The 18,252-nt window shown below is 32.6% G+C and overlaps 3 protein-coding genes and 1 long non-coding RNA gene across 4 annotated transcripts in view; 1 reads left to right on the forward strand and 3 right to left on the reverse strand.

Annotated features, from left to right (window-relative positions):
• The window catches only part of LOC141519064 (uncharacterized), a 222,306-nt gene extending 210,349 nt beyond the window's left edge, over positions 1-11,957 (forward strand). The window contains exon 3 of the long non-coding RNA XR_012477347.1: positions 11,908-11,957. This is a non-coding gene — a long non-coding RNA (uncharacterized LOC141519064). The remainder of the gene's footprint in view (positions 1-11,907) is intronic.
• LOC141517057 (olfactory receptor 4C12-like) lies at positions 1,571-2,500 on the reverse strand. The gene has a single exon (XM_074227988.1). It carries the CDS (start codon positions 2,495-2,497, stop codon positions 1,571-1,573), a length of 927 nt encoding a protein of 308 aa, XP_074084089.1. The 5' UTR covers positions 2,498-2,500.
• LOC141517058 (olfactory receptor 4C12-like) lies at positions 9,344-10,270 on the reverse strand. Its single transcript, XM_074227989.1, has one exon. It carries the CDS (start codon positions 10,268-10,270, stop codon positions 9,344-9,346), a length of 927 nt encoding a protein of 308 aa, XP_074084090.1.
• Positions 11,958-17,319: 5,362 nt separating the features above from the next.
• On the reverse strand, positions 17,320-18,252 carry LOC141517059 (olfactory receptor 4C12-like). Its single transcript, XM_074227990.1, has one exon. It carries the CDS (start codon positions 18,244-18,246, stop codon positions 17,320-17,322), a length of 927 nt encoding a protein of 308 aa, XP_074084091.1. The 5' UTR covers positions 18,247-18,252.

Below are 18,252 nucleotides of genomic sequence, written 5' to 3' on the forward strand. Positions count from 1 at the left end.
TAGATAATGCAATAGTAAGTGTCAATTTAAAGTTGAGATAGATGCAGGAAAGGACCTCTCATTTTCACCAGAGGAGAGGAAAAATGTGCATACTAATCATCCTTCACCATTGTTAAAATTACCCTGGGGAAAAGAATAATCTAAGACCAGGAATTGACAGTGCTGCAAGAAAAGAGAATGAGGTAGTTTTTTTTAATTGCCTGTGATTGGTCATTAATTTGGAGTTGTCCCATTAATATTCTCTCACCCAATTCTTCATCATATCTTACAAGTGGAGATACCTCTTATTATTTCTTTAGTTCCATTATTTATACCCACAAGTATGACTTTTTACAAGTAAGAACAATATAGTGGTTTTACATATATATATATATGTATATATATACATATATACATATGTGTGTGTGTGTATGTATATATGTGTATATATATATATATGGCTTCATAGATATATAATATCTTCACATTATATTGTCTTTTGTTTAAAGAATCATATCTCACTGCAATAATAAACATCTACCCAAGACCAGTCCTTCCATTCTAGCATCACACTTGATTTCAGAGACTTTTTGCCAGAGATATGTGTACACAGAAAAAAGCATTTCTATGAAGGCAATCACACATAATCACCTTAAAAGATGGAGATAAAAAAAAAACTTTGAGATTGTCTAAAAGAATAATCCACAGTCTCTGAAGTCAATTCTCCCAGAGAAAGTCAAGCATTGTTCTTAAACTGGGATACCCAGGCCCTCCTAAATAGCTATGTGAATAGATTTTTAGGAGGATGTGATCTTGGAAAAGAAAAAAAATGATTATCTATTTTCACTAATGTCTAAGTATAATTATTTCTTTTAATTTTGTCTGTATGCATTTATTATAACTCAAAAAAGGACCACAGGTATCACCAGATTGCCAAATGGGGTCTATCAAGAAAAATATTTTTAAAATGCTGAGTTGACACCATTAGCAATGCTTTATCCTCCCAGATTATTTTCATTATCTTGGAGTTATACTTGATATTTTGAAATCCACAACTTTCTTGAATTCTGAGAAAGTTGGACACAAATAAAATTATCTCTCACCCCAGACATCCAGCAATTAATCCAACATCACCCAATATAAAGATGAAATGAAATTGTATATGTACATATGCAACTATAATTTGCAAGGTATGTTTCAAGACAAAATAAAAAAAGAGATTGTTGCTTTATTCACAGTTTGATCTAGTAAAATTTATGATTCTTTCCACACATTTGGAAAATAAATACAATTGAACTAAATTTAGAAACTAATCATTTACTTATAGATAATGCAAGGTTGAAAATCATATGACCAATTGCTAATGGATTCATACCTTCCTAGAACATATATTTCTATTTGTCCCTATTTGCAATCAGAAAGCAGAAACTTGAATTTGTCATATAAAATGATAGTAGTTGTTTATAAAGCATGTATTGTGATTTTGGGGGAAAATATTTGGATCTTAAGTATATTTGCATTTTTTCTAAAGAAAAGTTGAAAAACTCCAAGAGTATTCATAAAAATGAACACAGTTCTTGATAATATAGATTCATTTGGTATCTGAAGCCACTTTTCTATTCCATAACTTCCTCATGGCATTTTTTACCTCTTCATTTCTTACTGTGTAGATAAGAGGGTTTAACATGGGGGTGACAAGAGTATAAAATACAGTTATAGTTTTGTCCATAGGGAATGTAGTTACTGGTCTCAGATACATGAAAATACAGGGGACAAAGAACAAGACAACTACAGTGATATGGGAGGTACAAGTAGACAGAGCTTTGCGTTTCCCTGCAGAGCTGTAATTTTTCAGAGAACGCAGGATAACAACATAGGAGAACATCAAAACAACAAAACTAATCATTGAAATTAACCCTGCATTGGCAACAACCAGCAGACCAACACGGAAAGTGTCTGTGCAGGCAAGTTGAATCAAAGGAATAATATCACAGGCAAAGTGGTTTATAACATTGGGCCCACAGAAAGGAAGCCAGACTATGGTGAAAATCTGTCCTAATGAATGCAGGAAACCCACTGTCCAAGACAATGCAACAAGGCAACAGCAAAGGCGGTGGTTCATTATTGTCATGTAGTGCAAAGGTCTACAGATGGCTACACACCTGTCAAAGGCCATTACTATGAGGAGGGCAATCTCAGAAGTTCCAAAAAAATGTTCTAGAAAAAGCTGGGTCATGCATGCATTGAAGGAGATGGTTTTCTTCTCACAGAGCAAATCCACAAGCATTTTGGGAACCATTGATGATGGATAGAAAACATCTATCAGAGACAAAGATGCTAGAAAGAAGTACATTGGTGAGACCAGAGATTGGCTGAAGACAACAGTAATCACAATGAGCATATTACTCATGACAGTGATAAGATAAATGATTAAAAATATAGCAAATATGACTTTCTGCATCTCAGGATTCCTTATGAGACCCAATAGAACAAATTCAGTCACATTTCTGTTTGCCATCTGATCTTTACACAGATGTTGAATTCGGATGTAAATTCCAGTTATCTTAGGGACTATAGAGGTTTGTAAAGGTAGGCAGCTTCTGATGATTTCAGGCTTTCGGAATTTACCGAGACATTCCTTTTAACAATATTCCTATGAAACAGTCAGGAAGACATATATTATAGTGCCTATTTTACATAAAAGGATAAAAAATCAGTGCTCTAAGAATCATTTATTAAACAAATACATGTTAGATATTAGTGATACAAAGCTGTATAAAATACTGTCTGCCCTTGAAAAGCCTGCATTTCATGGAATGAGACAAAACGTAAGTATAAACAAAATATTTAATATATACAAGCTAATTTTACTCAGAAGGCACTAACAGGGGTGGCTAGGTGGTGCAGTGGATCCAGCACCAGCCCTGGAGTCAAGAGTACCTGAGTTCAGATCTTGCCTCAGACACTTAATAATTCCCTAGTTGTGTGGCCTTGGGCAAGCCACTTAACCCCATTTTCCTTGCAAAAAAAAAAGAAAAGAAAAAAAGGCACTAGCATCTGGCTATGCAAAGAAAGAGATGGGAAACAATTTTGTCAATTCCCAACAAGTAAATTATAACAAACAAGTGGGGATATAATTTTTATTAGTTAAATGTACATAGTTCACTTTTAGAAATTACTTTTAAATTTGTCCAAATTAATTAAAGAAGTCAATAGCAAAATATGATTAACTTTCTAGAAATGAGATTTATAAATATTCTTGTTAAATATCTTTATTTGGATGAAACAAGGATAGCTATTCTAAGATGTTTTACAGCAGATACTTATATGGTAGTATTAATGTGTTAGCATTGTGTGTGGTCAGTCACTAGACAGAAACTCCTAATTGCCATTTAGAAACTTTAGAGTTTAGAAATCACTTACCTGTGGTGAGACATCAAAGGCAGAATGGTGACCCACTGGGTTAACCACTTAAGTGGTTATTATAATTACATACAATATATAAAATTGTAATTGAAATTGGACTGTGGAGATGCCTTATAATTCACAAATTCTGTGATTCTGTATATAATGTAAAGCAAACCATAGTTTTAAACAGATCCTAGCTCTTTTTAATTCTTTGCATTTTCATATTTCTTATATGAGTCTTTGTGACTGTATTTAGGTTTTTCTTGACAAAGATGGCAGAATAATTTGTCATTTCCTTCTCCAGCTCATTTTCTAGATGAGGTAACTGAAACAAACAGGATTCAGTGACTTGCCTAGTGTCACCTAAGTAAGCTTCTGAGACCAATTTGGAATTCAGGAAGGTGATTTTCCTGATCCCAGGCTTGGTACTATATCCAATATACCTCCTAATTGTCCTGTGTAGCTATAGGTAAATACATACCCCTTGTTCTTTGAATGTTAGTTAATTCATTGAATGAAATACTTTATATCATCTATTTCCATTATGCATTTTTTAGTGTTATATTATAATAAGGAATCTTTTTTTTTTCAATAGACAACCTAGAAGTAGAGGGACCAGGAATTAACCCTAAGTCTTCTGATCATATATACATTTTTTTGTTTGTTTTTTGATTAATTTCTTTTTCTAGTACAACACTTACTTCTCAGTCCTTCACAGAGCTGTGGAAGGTTACATTTCTTCTAAGGTTACATGTAGCTGAGAGAAAGACCGAACTTAATAGAATTCTATGTTTGATCATTCTTATAATTACATAGCATTACAAAAAGACTGAGGCATAATTATGCTAACTTGTCATGGGAACATATCATTCAAGCACATCAGAAAGAACTGTGACATTGAAAAAGAACTTTCAAAAATAGCTACAAAAGCTAAAAATCTATTTACATTAATGCTCAAACAACATTCATTGTAATTTATCAAGCAAATACTGTGTCTATAATATGCTCCTTTTCCATTCTAACCTTCTTTTATTGGAAAGAATAATCAATAGAGGATTTTGGCCTTGAGTCTAAGAAGGGTACTAATCCACACTTGATGCAATATAGAGGAGGTTAAAGTATAAGGCAGCTACTAGTACAAAAATATTCTTACAACACATGGCAAACTGCTAGTAAATATAAACAATCAAATACATAAAATGACTTTTAAAAAAAACAAATTGTCCTGAAGCAACACATATATTTTTTCCTAATTTTTGTCATCTTTAATTGAAGACCTTGATGCCTTGAAATTTGATACTCTAATATTGATATTTTAATGGGTCTTCCAATAAAACATCTAAGCATAGGAGATATATTGGAATCTGTCCCACCTTGTTATCCTTTCAGAAAAACCCATGGAGAAGGACATTTGACTAAAGAGCCAGTGCCAAGAAAGTAAATTGCTATATTATCTTTTTTTTTCCAATAGAGAGAATGAGAGGAAGCCCTTGAGTGGATTCTCAAATGAAGTGGATGTTCATGCTGTCATTGTAAATGGAAATACCTAAAATTAAAAGATAAAGAATTTAGTTAAGTCAAAAATAGTGATTAGGCATTCAATTAAATTCCATAAAATTCCATTATCAGAAAATTTTATTTATCTCCATATAGGAACCAACCCTTTACTCTTTACCTACCTTTACTTTCAAATGATAATAAAATTGAAAAAATTCAGATATGCTGTGCAAGAATATTACCCCACCAATACCCCTCACTTAACAAGCTATTAGACAGAAAGTTTACTCAAGGAAGAAAATCACAATTATTTAATTTTGATGAAAATAATTAACTTTCAGCATATTATCATTCTCTCACCAAAAGACAGTATCAGAACTACTATTTTTCATATTCCTGTGATATGAAAAGATTCAACCATCATTTTTTCCCCATTAGGTAATACATCACACTCCCTTCTCCTTATACCCTCCCTCATTTTCCCTCCTTATCTTCAGTCCCTATTCAAGAGGTATTTCTTTTGGCCAAAACTAAACCTTTTATTTAAACTCCAGATTACACTCTCTCCCTTTTCCCCCTGAGAACTTGCTGCCTGAAATTCCTTCATTTCTTCTTATCTTTAATTTATACTTAGAATTAGTTTCTTCACTCCACTGACATGTTTTTAAGATTCTTTTTCTTTTTTTCTTTTTTTTTTAGTTTTTGCAAGGCAATGAATGGGGTTAAGTGGCTTGCCCAAGGCCACACAACTAGGTAATTATTAAGTGTCTGAGGTTGGATTTGAACTCAGGTACCCCTGACTCCAGGGCTAGTGCTGGATCCACTACACCACCTAGCTGCCCCTAAGATTCTTTTTCTTAAAAAATAAAAGAATACAGTTTAAGACTCGCTCAAATTTCTACCCTATAGCTCTCTTATTCCCAAGAAAGCTTATCTGCATGGGTCTCTCCCCTTTTTTCACCATCTTTTCCCCTCTACTCTTCTGTAAAATAAAGTCATTGGTGCCATCAATCAACTAAAACTCATCTCTTAATGGTTATCAAAAGATTTTGACTCCTAAATGTGATTTTCTCCACTCTTATTCTAATTTATTGTTCAACCATCTACAATTTCTACTGTAAACCATAAAAATACAGGTTTAAAATAAAATGGCAAAAATTATAGGTTTGAAAGGAAGTTTTATTCTCTAGCATTTATCATGAAACTTATAGGTGGAGGCCATCTATCTAATATGTCCACCCACAGGGAAATTTATAAAGGAGAAAAGGAGTCCAGCCTAGGATATTTATACTTAAGCACAAACAAATAAAACATTAAAATTCCCTGGGGACCATTCTATTAGTTAGAACAAAACTTCATCAAAGTATATCATCCTTATATAAGAGAGGACACTTTTTTCCCCTTGGATTAAAGTACAAAGAAGATAGGCCAAATACTCCTTTTTAAATTTAAAGGAGGAAACATTCCACTCCTCACAATAATTAAGAAATCAATTTTTGACCAGGAATATAGTTTTGAAAAACTTATTATACTTTGACACTACTAAGTCTTTCTACTGACTTGAATTCTGTGACCTTGAACTAATTGTCTTGTTTTCCTCTCACCTGGGTAGTTCTGTGACATTGATCTTTCTTTGTGCTCTTTGCACATTAAGGCTCTGCCTTTCTGAAACAATGTTGTTCTTTTGTCCACTGCGTACATATTATGAAAATGTTCCATCTAGGGCCCCCTTAGTTCCTCTCTCAAAAAATCCTCATGATGATTTCATCAGTCCTCATGAGTATAATTATCATCTTAGGATAACTCCTCCCAAATCTGTATTACTATGCTTTATCTCTCTTTTGAACTTCAATTTTTCATTGTCAAATTCCTGCTGGATACCTCTAAGTTGAAATGCTATGGCATTTCAAATTTGACTTACTAAAATGAATTCATATTTTTCCAGAGTTATTCAGATTCAAACCTTATTTTGTTGAAGGAACTTACTATATTTGCAATGCTAAAAATTAATATACTTAAAATCATTGCTGATCCTTTCTTGTCCCTTACCACTATTATCAAAGAAGCTGTCAACCTGTTGCATTTAGTTCCACAATATCTCTTCTGCCTTTTTCCTATCTTTTCATTTTTTTAGCATATAACCAAATACAGGACTGTACCAATTTCTTTTACTGTTGGGATAATTCTTCTAATTAATCGATATTCCTTGTCTCTTCCTTTTCCTTCACTATTCTCACATTGACCCCAGTTGATATTTCTCCATCATAGGTGGCCATGTCAACCTTCACTCAAAAATCTTCAGGGTCATCATAATATTGATATAGAAAAATATAGCACTACACAATAAAAATAAAAATAATGAAAACCAATTATTCTATTTGATATTTAAGACTAACTTTCCTTCTAATACACTTTATTGGACTTAATTAGCATTATTATGCTTAATATGCTTGCTCATAGAGTAGAAAAATATGACAGGTTCATCTTCATTATTTCATGTAAAAGATTTTCCACAAGTATGATAAATCCCTTTGGTCAAATAGTTCCGTAGGTTGGGGTTGCGTTCCCTTCTCATATCTGTTTCATAAAATACCTAGAATCCTTCAGAACATAGGCTAAATATTTCTTTCTTTAGGTCTTGTAAGAACTCTCTTCCTAAAGTTTTGGGAGGTCTTTCTCTGTAGAAATTTCTTTGTGTTTCTTTACATTTTTGCATTTAGTTTATGTTTACTAATCTTTCAGTTGGTTGTCTTAAAACAAAATATGAGATCTTTGAGTCAGTTGCTTTTTAATATATTAGTTTCTATTCTCCAAACCTAGCAAGCTTCCTTTCACAGTGAACTCACTGAATGGGTATACATTGTTTCAAATTATTAAGGAATATGTCCTAGTCTCTTAAAATTCCCTTATTCTATATATCAATCTCAATCATCTGAGAAAGATTTTTCCTATTAAATGATAGTGGTAAGCTCCAATCATGAGGCATCACATTTTTCACACATTTTTCCCATTCACATAAAATGACATATTTTTAGTTCTTTTGTTAAAATCCAGGATGTTTTTTAAATTGCCACCTCTTCAGGTTTAAAGTAAAGACTCTCTTATTATCTGTATATGTGATAGAAAAACAAAGTATTCTTAGATCACTCCTACCTTAAAATTATCCATGTAAAAAAATGCTCCCAAATACCTTGGAACCAGGAATTGACACAGCTGCTACTAAAGGACAGTGAGATAGTTTATCTTCAATTGTCTGTGACTGGTTATTAAATTGGAATTGTCCCATTAATACTCTCTCACCCAATTCTTCATCAAATTTTACATGTGGGGGTGTCTCTTATTATTTCTCAGTTCCATTATTTATATTCATAAGGTCCATCATAAGAAAGAACTTTTTACAACTGAGAGCAATATGTTAGTTAATGTCTTCACATTGCATGGTCTTTCCTCTAAAGTATCATATCTTATCTCAATGAATAGATGGTCATACCAAAACTGATCCCTCTATTTCAAACATCATACTTGATTTCAGGAGACTTTTAACTGTTGCCAAAGACATCAGTACATAGATACAAGCATGAACTTTAGTGTGCTTATACAAGCAGGTGAACACACAAACACACACACACACACACACACACACACACCTTAAAAGATGGAGATAAAAAAATCTTTGAGATTGTCTAAAATAATAATCCACAGACTCTGAAGGCAATTTTGCATGTGTGGTTTAAATATTACTCAGAAAAATGGACAAGAGGCATCACCATACTACCCAATGGAATCTACAAATGAAAATGTTTTAAGAATGAGAAATTTGTCCGTTAGGATTGCTGTGTCTTTCCAGATCATTTTCATGATCTTGGAGTTACTCTTGTTATTTTGATATCCTCAGCTCTCTGGAATCCTGGGATAGTTGACAAGAAATAAAATTATCTATAGCATCAAACATCAAGCAGTTAATCCAACATCATCCAATATATAATGATATCATGAATATAGAGATATAATAAAATTGTGTATATATGTATGTGACTGTAATTTGCAAAGTATGCCATAAGACATAATGAAAAAAAAGATTGTTGCTGCATTCACAATGATTTTGGTCTAGCAACATTTATAATTCTTTCCACATATTTGGAAAACAAACACAACTGAGTAGTGATTGATTTGTTAAATAATAATACACATTTAGATAGTACAAGGTTGTCAAGACATAAGATTACTTTTTAATGGATCAGTATCTTTCCAGTATATACATTTCCATTCATCTCTATCTAGAATCAGAAAGCAGGAATTTGAATTTGACACAGAAAATGATGGCAGTAGTTTGCAAAGCATGTATAGTCTTTTTGAGAAAAGTCTCATAGCTTAAATATATTTGCATCTTTTCTAAAGAAAAAAATAGAAACTTTCCCATGTTATTAATAAAAATGAACAGAGTTCTTGATATTTAAAATCATTCATAAACTGAAGAAACTTTTCTACCCCACAATTTCCTCATTGCATTTTTTACTTCTTCATTTCTTACTGTATAGATAAGAGGGTTTAACAAGGGGGTGACAAGAGTAAAAAACACAGTTATAGTTTTGTCCATGGGGAATGTAGTTACTGGTCTCAGATACATGAAAATACAGGGGACAAAGAACAAGACGACTACAGTGATATGGGAGCTACAAGTAGAAAGAGCCTTGCGTCTTCCTGCAGAACTGTAACTTTTCAGAGAACGCAGGATAATAACATAAGAGAACATCAAAACAACAAAACTAATCATTGAAATTAATCCTGCATTGGCAATAACTAACAGACCAATGAGGAAAGTGTCTGTGCAGGCAAGTTGAATCAAGGGAATAATATCACACATAAAGTGATCTATAACATTGGGCCCACAGAAAGGAAGCCAGACTATGGTGAAAATCTGTCCTATTGAATGCAGGAAACCGACTGTCCAAGACAATGCAACAAGGCAACAGCAAAGGCGGTGGTTCATTATTGTTGTGTAGTGTAAAGGTCTACAGATGGCCACATATCTGTCAAAGGCCATTACTATGAGGAGGGTAATCTCAGAAGTTCCAAAGAAATGTTCTAGAAAAAGCTGGGTCATGCACGCATTGAAGGAGATGGTTTTCTTCTCACAGAGCAAATCCATAAGCATTTTGGGAACCATTGCTGATGGATAGAAAGCATCTATCAGAGACAAGAATGCTAGAAAAAAGTACATTGGCGAGACCAGAGTATGACTGAAGACAATAGTGACCAAAATAAGCATATTACTCATGACAGTGATAATATAAGTGATTAAAAATAAAGCAAATATAACTTTCTGCATCTCAGAATTTGTCATGAGACCCAAAAGGACAAATTCAGTCACATTTCTATATGCCATCTGATATTTAAAGATGTTGAATTCAGTTGTAAATTCTGATTCTAATTACCTTAAAGACTTATAGATAGTTCTAAATGTAGGCACCTTCTGAAGATTTCAAACATGCCCTGGGAAATTCCTATTGACAATATACCTATAAAATAGTAAAGAAGACATATATTAATTTTTTTTGCTTCACTTAAATTCATTAAAATCAATCAACAAAAAAATAAAATAAAAAATCAACAAGAATTTAGTAAACAACCATATGGAAGATATTTTGGACAGAAAAATTTATGAATAGCTGTTCTTGAAAAACTATATTCCATAGGGGAAAGAACCTTGTTTACACAAAATATTTAAGTAATTCATTCAAGCTAATTTTACTTAGAAGGAACTAAAAGCTAGTTATGCAAAGAATGAGTGATGGGAATGGATTGTTCTGCCATATGACAAAGATTTTGTTGTAGCATTATTCATGAAGTATAGAATTCACTTTAAGAAAATGCTTCTGATATATGGTTATAATATGTACAATTTGATAATAGAAGTCAATAGGAAAATATAATTCATTTCTTGGAAATGAGGTGTATAAATATTATTGATAAACATCTTTATTTTGACGAAATGGAGATAGCATCAAAATGAGTTGTTTTGCAACAGATGTTTATATGGGAGTTCTTGTGTATAGAAATCAAATGAAAGAAATTCCTAGTTGCTGGTTAGAAACCCTTTCAACAGAATTAGTTTAAATTAGGTACAAACCAATACAATTTTCTAACAAACCATGTCTATATGACAAAACAACAGACTGACTAAGAATTAAAAATGTTATCAATTATAAAAATAGGACCAATATTTAGTTTTTAAAGACAATTCAGGGATCAATTCTAGTCAAAAACAGGATAGACATATGATACTTTATCATACTTTAAATTGTACTGTACTCTAAAGAAATTATGTGACCATTTGAGTATATTAGCAAAAATATAATGCCATTGTAGACATGAGAAAACTATCTTCTAGGAGATCAAATTACTTCCCTGTGGTGAGTTACCAAATTCAGAATGGTAACCCACTGGCTATGCACTTAAGCAGTATATTATAATGGAAATTTATATATGGCTACTTTGTATATAGACTATACTAGATGGTTGTAGAGATACCCTTCAACTCAGAAATTCTATGATTCTGTGTGTAATGAAAGACATGTTCTGGTTTAAAACTCAGATCCAGCTCTTTGTTAATGTCATGCATTTTCATTGTCCTTGTTCAGTCATTTCAGATTTGTCTGACTCTCTGTGACCCCATTTAGCAACACAGTGGCAAAGATGCCAATATGATCACCATTTCCTTCTCCAAATCATTTAATCAATTAGGAACCAAACAGGGTTCAATGAATTGCCCAGGGCCCCAAACTAGTAGTATCTGAGCTAGATGTGAACTTTGGAAAGTGATCTTCCGATCTTCCTGACTTCAGGTCTGGTGCTATACCCACTGCACATCTTAGCTATTCTATGTAACTATAGGAAAATATTTATATTTTCTGAATGTTTGTTTATTCATTGAATGAAATACTTTGTATCATAACTCTCTATTTTACATTTTTCCAGTGCTATGTTTGGATAAGAATTTTATTTATTTATTTTTTTTAATAGACAACAAAGATGTAGCTGGGCCAGGAAGTAACACCAAGTCTTCTAATTGTATGTATATTTTTTGTTTGTTTAGTTTGTTTTGCTAGTGACACTTCTCAGTCCTTCACAGACTTGTGGAAGGTCACATTTCTTCTAAGGTTACATGTACCTGAGAGAAAACTAAGCTTAATAGAATTCTAAGCTTGATCAGTTTTATAATATTTACAAACCATACAGAAAGACAATGAGGCATGATCACGCTGCCTTATCAGGGGGAACTCCTCATTTCGACACATGAGAAAGACCTGTTCCCCCTTGAAAAAGAACTTTGATAAATAGCCACAAAAGCAAGATCTGTTTATATTAATGATTCAACAACATTCATTGAAATCCATCAAGCACATATTGTGGTACAGTGTTTATGAGCTCCATTTCTGGTCTAACCTTCACTTATTTGGAAAGGATGGAAAAATCCAGAGTGGATTTTGCCTTGATGCCATAGAGAGGAAGTTAAGGAATGTGGCAGTGAGCTCCCTCAGCTACTACTTCAAAAGGGCTATTAAATTGTTTATGGCAAAGCACTAACAAATATAAGCAAATATGTAAAATGGCTTTAGCAAACACATTGTCCTGATGCAACTTGTATCGTTCATTCTACTTTTTCCCCATCTTTATTTGAAGACCTTGACATTACCTTGAAATTTAATAATCTAATATGAATATTTTAGTGGATCTTCCAATATAATACTTAAAGGGCAGTTAGGTGGTGTAGTGCATAGAGTATTAGATCTGGACCTGACTTCAAATCCAGCCTCAGACACTTAATAATTGCCTAGCGTGACCCTGGGTAAGTCACTTAACCCTATTGCCTTGCAACACCCCCCCCCAAAAAAAACCTTAAACCAATAAAATGCCTAAGCAAAGGAAACATATTGGAATCTTTCCCACCTTGTCATCCTTCAAGAAACACTTGTGGAGAAGGAAGTTTGACTAAAGAGTACCTCAGTGCCAAGAAAGCTAATTGCTATATTATTTTTTCCCCTCAATGGAGAGAATGATAGGAAATCCTATAATAGATTTCCAAATGATGTGCAGGTTCATGTTGTCATTGTGAATTTTCAGTACCTAAAATGAAAAGATACAGAATTTCATTATGTCGAAAATAATGAATAAGTGTATTTCTCAATTCTGCTAAAACTACCTTCAGAAAATTTTATTTATTTGTACATCAGAACCTTCATTTTTAGTCACCTTCATTTTCAAATGATAAAACTGAAAAAAAAAATCAAATATGCTGTGCAAGAAGATTGCCCTACCAGAACCCGACACTTAACAAGTTATTAAACACAAAGTTTTCCTGCAGGGAGAAAATGATAATTATTTAATTATAAGGAAAAATAATTTAACTTTTAAGATGTTTTCATACCCTCCCCAAAAGACAGGATTGAACTCTATTTTTTCCTATCCTTGTGATTTGAAAAGATTCAACAATTTTTTTCTTACACTTATGTAAGACATCAAACTCCTTTTCTTCATTCCCTATTCAAGAAGTATTTCTTCTTTTGGGCAAAACAAAGCCTTTTACTTAAACTCTTGCTTTCTGATCATTCTTTCATTTTCTCTTATCTTTAATACACCTTTAGAATTAGTTCCTTTATTCCACTGACATATTTTCAAGTTTCTTTTTCTTAAAACATAAAAGACTCACTCAAATATTTACCTTATAACCCAAGAAAAGATTTAACTTCTAAATATGATATCTTTCTCCACTCTAATTTTAATTTATTGTTCAGCTTTTAATATTTCTTTTGTAAACCAAAAAAAATAGGTTTAAAATAAAATGACAAAAATATAGGTTAGACATGAAATTTTATTCTCTAGGATTTGCCATGAAATCCATAAGTGGAGGTGATCTGTTCCAGATAACTGATAAACCTTTAGATGGAGTCCATCTATCTAAGATGACCCCAGGAGTTGAGGGAGAAAGGAATATTTATAAAGGAGAAAAAAGGGGATTGACTAGGATATTTATTCTTAAACCACAACAAATAAAACATTAAACTTCTTGGAGGCTATTCTTTTAGATAGTACAAAATCTCATCAAAGTGTATTGTCCTTATATAATTGACTGAGGGAGGACACATTCTTTCCTGTATTAAAGTACAAATAAGGTAAGTCAAGTATTCCTTTCTAAGTCTGAAGGAGGACACATTCCATTCCTTATAATAATTCAGAAATCAACTTTAGTTTTTGAAAACTTGACACTGATCTTTCTTGTTTTCCTCCTACCTGGGTAATTCTTTGATCTTTCTTTGTTCTCTTTGCACATTTTCGCTCTACTTTCCAAGAAAGATGTTCTTCTTTTGTCAACCGTGTACATATTATGAAAAATGTTCTATCTAGGGCTTCCTTAGCTCCTCTCTCAAAAAAACTCTCATGATGATTTCATCAGTCCTCATGAGTATAATTATCATCTTAAGATGACTGTTCCCAAATATGTATCACTATGTTTAATCTCTCTTTTGAACTTCAATCTTTCATTATCAAATTACTGCTGGACATCTCTAACTTGAAGTGCTATAGAAATTTCAAATTCAGCTTGCTGAAAATGAATTCATATTTTCCTAATGTTATCTGTATTTGAACTGCTGCTTTGTTGAGGTCACTATAATCCCTCCAGTACTAAAGATTACTTAGAATAATTCTTAAATCTTTTTTTGTCCCTTACCACTACTATCAAATTAGCTGTCAAACTCCACAATTCTTCTTTTCATTCTTATAAAATGTAATCACATATAGAACAGCACCAATTTTTTATACTATTGGAGTAATCTTCTATTTATGTTCCTTGTTTCTTCACTGTCCACTCTATACTCACATTGCTGCATATTGTTATTCCTACATTATAGATGACTATGCCACTCCCCATTCATCAATCTTTAGAGTCACTATAATGTTGATACAGAAAAATATAGTACAAGACCATAACAACAATAAAAATAAAAATAATAAAACCCAATTATTCTGTTTGATATTTAAAGCAATCTTTACTCAGTTTCTAATATACTCTATTGGACTTAATTAGCATTATGATCCATAATATGCTCACTTATAGTATAGAAAATATGATGGACTCAACTTCATTATTTCATGTAAAAGATTTTCCATCTCTCTGCTAAATGCCTTTGGCCAAGGAATTCCCTAAGGTGGAATTGCATTCCCTTCTCATATCTGTTTGATAAAATACTTAGATTCCTTCAAATCATAGGCTAAATATTTCTTTAGGTCTTGTAAGATCTCTCTTCCTAAAGTTTTCAGAGGTCTTTCTGTCTAGAAATGTCTTAGCATTTTTTGTACATATTTTATGTTTACTAGTCTTTCAATTGGTTGTCTTCAAAATAGAATATGAGCTCTTTGAGGTCAGGTACAATTTAGTATATTAGTTTCTATTACCCAAAACTAACAAACTTCTTTTCACAGTGAACTCACTGAATGAGTATGCATTGTTTTTAATTTTTAAGGAATGAGTTCCTAAATTCCCCATTCTATATAACATTCCATCATCTGGGAAAAGATTCTTTTCCCCCTATTAAATGATGAGTGGAAAGCTCCAACTATGTTTCACCACATTTTTCTCACCACTTAGAAAAATAATTTTTATTGGAATTATAAAAAAAACCTGACCATTTCCTCAGGTTCACAGAAAAGGCTCCCTTATTCTATATAAACCAGGGAGAAAACAAAATATTAACACATCACCTCTGCTTTTGTCAAAATGATCCATGTAAAAAAATAAGCTTTACTACACCTAAAGTACAGTGAGGTGGTTTATCTTCAGTTGTCTGATTGGTTATTAATTTGAAGTTGGTCTATTAATGCCCTCTCACCTAATTCTTCATCAAATTTTACTTGTGGGGATGTCTCTTATTATTTCACTAGTTACATTATATACACTTATAAGGTCCATCACAAGGGAACTTTTTGCAAATGAGAACAATATGTTAGTTAATGTTTTCATATGACAAATTCATATCACATTGCAATGAAGAAAAGGCCATTCCAATACTGATCCCTCCATTTTAATGTCACATTTGATTTCAGGAGACTTTCTGCTGTTGTCAAAGACATCAGTACACAGAAACAAGTATGTGCATGAATGTGCTTATATAAGCATCTGCACACACAAGTAGATACATACATTCATATAACCTTAAAAGATGAAGGTTAAAAAATCTTTGAGATTGTCTGCAAGAATAATCCACTGCCTATGAAGTCAGTTCTCCCAGACGAAGTATAGCATTTTTCTTTAATGGGATTCATGGGCCCTCCTAATGAGATTTATTGATAGATTTCTAGGAAATGTGATCTTGGAAAAGAAAAAATGATTATTTTCACTAATATAATTATTTCCAAATTTTGCATGTCTGCATCATATATTACTCAGAGAAAGGGATTATGGGCATCACCAGACTGTCAAATCACAGACCTATAAATGAAAAGGTTTTAAGAATGCTAGGTATACACCATTAGAAATGTTCTATCTTCCCAGATTATTTTCATAATATTGGATTTATACTTATATTTTGACATCCTCAACACTTTTAAATTCTGGGACAATTGTTTATTTGGTTATATGTTATAAGAGTGAAAAGGTAAGAATTGTGGAGTTAGAGATAACGGTTTGATAAATGATTTGGGAACCACTGATGATAGAAAGCATCTATCAGAGACAAAAATGCTAGAAAGAAGTACATTGTTGAGAAAAGAGTCTGATTGAAGGCAATAGCAATCAAAATAAGCATATTATTCATAACAGTGACAATATGATTAAATATTGCAAATATATTTTTCTGCATCTCAAAATTTCTCATGAGACCCAAAAGAACAAATTCAGTCACATTTCTATTTGTCATCTGATCTTTAAATATATTCAGTTCATCCAGCAATTAATTCAACAACATCCAAAATAAAGATGTAATGAAATTTTGTATGCATGTGTGTGACTTAAATTTAAAGAAGATATGTTGCAAGACATAATGAAAAGAAAAGAGATTACTGCTGTATTCACAATGCTTTTGATCTGGTAACATTTAGGATTCTTTCCATACATTTGTAAAACAATTACAACTGAATAGATTCTTGATGTATAAAGTAATAATTCACATATAGATAGTACAAGATGACCAAAACATGTGATGATTTTTTTAATAGATAAATAGCTTCCTAGTACATACATTTCCATTTGTCTCTATTTGCAATCAGAAAGCCAGAACTTGAATTTGTCATATAAACTAATGGTAGCACTTTAAAAAGCATGGATAGTCCTTTTGATAAAAGTCTCAGATCTTAAATATATTTGTGTTTTTCTAAAGAAAATAGAAGATTTTCAAGATTATTGATTTTTTTAAAAAGCACAGTTCTTGATATTTAGAATCATTTATAATCTGAAGTCACTTTTCTACTCCATAGCTTCCTCATGGCATTTTTTACCTCTTCATTTCTTACTGTATATATAAGAGGGTTTAGCATAGGGGTGACAACAGTATAAAATATAGTTATAGTTTTGTCCATGGGGAATGTAGTTACTGGTCTCAGATACATGAAAATACAGGGGACAAAGAACAAGACGACTACAGTGATATGGGAGGTACAGGTGGAAAGAGCCTTGCGTCTCCCTGCAGAACTGTAACTTTTCAGAGAACACAGGATAATAACATAAGAGAACATCAAAATAATAAAACTAATAATTGAAATTAACCCTCCATTGGCAATAACTAACAGACCAATGAGAAAAGTATCTGTGCAGGCAAGTTGAATCAAGGGAATAATATCACACATAAAGTGATCTATAACATTGGGCCCACAGAAAGGAAGCCAGACTACGGTGAAAATCTGTCCTATTGAATGCAGGAAACCGAAGGTCCAAGACAATCCAACAAGGCAACAGCAAAGGCGGTGGTTCATTATTGTCATGTAGTGTAAAGGTCTACAGATGGCCACGTATCTGTCAAAGGCCATTACTATGAGAAGAGCAATCTCAGAAGACCCAAAGAAATGTTCTAGAAAAAGCTGGGTCATGCATGCATTGAAGGAGATAGTTTTCTTCCCATAGAGCAAATCCACAAGCATTTTGGGAACCACTGATGATGGATAGAAAGCATCTATCAGAGACAAGAATGCTAGGAAAAAGTACATTGGCGAGACCAGAGTTTGACTAAAGGTAATAGTAATCAAAATGAGCATATTACTTGTAACAGTGATAATATAAATGATTAAAAATATGGCAAATATAACTTTCTGCATCTCAGGATTCTTCATGAGACCCAAAAGAACAAATTCAGTCACATTTCTCTGTGCCATCTGACC

Source organism: Macrotis lagotis, chromosome 3, assembly GCF_037893015.1.
Source record: "Macrotis lagotis isolate mMagLag1 chromosome 3, bilby.v1.9.chrom.fasta, whole genome shotgun sequence".
NCBI classification, from domain to species: Eukaryota; Metazoa; Chordata; class Mammalia; order Peramelemorphia; family Peramelidae; genus Macrotis; species Macrotis lagotis.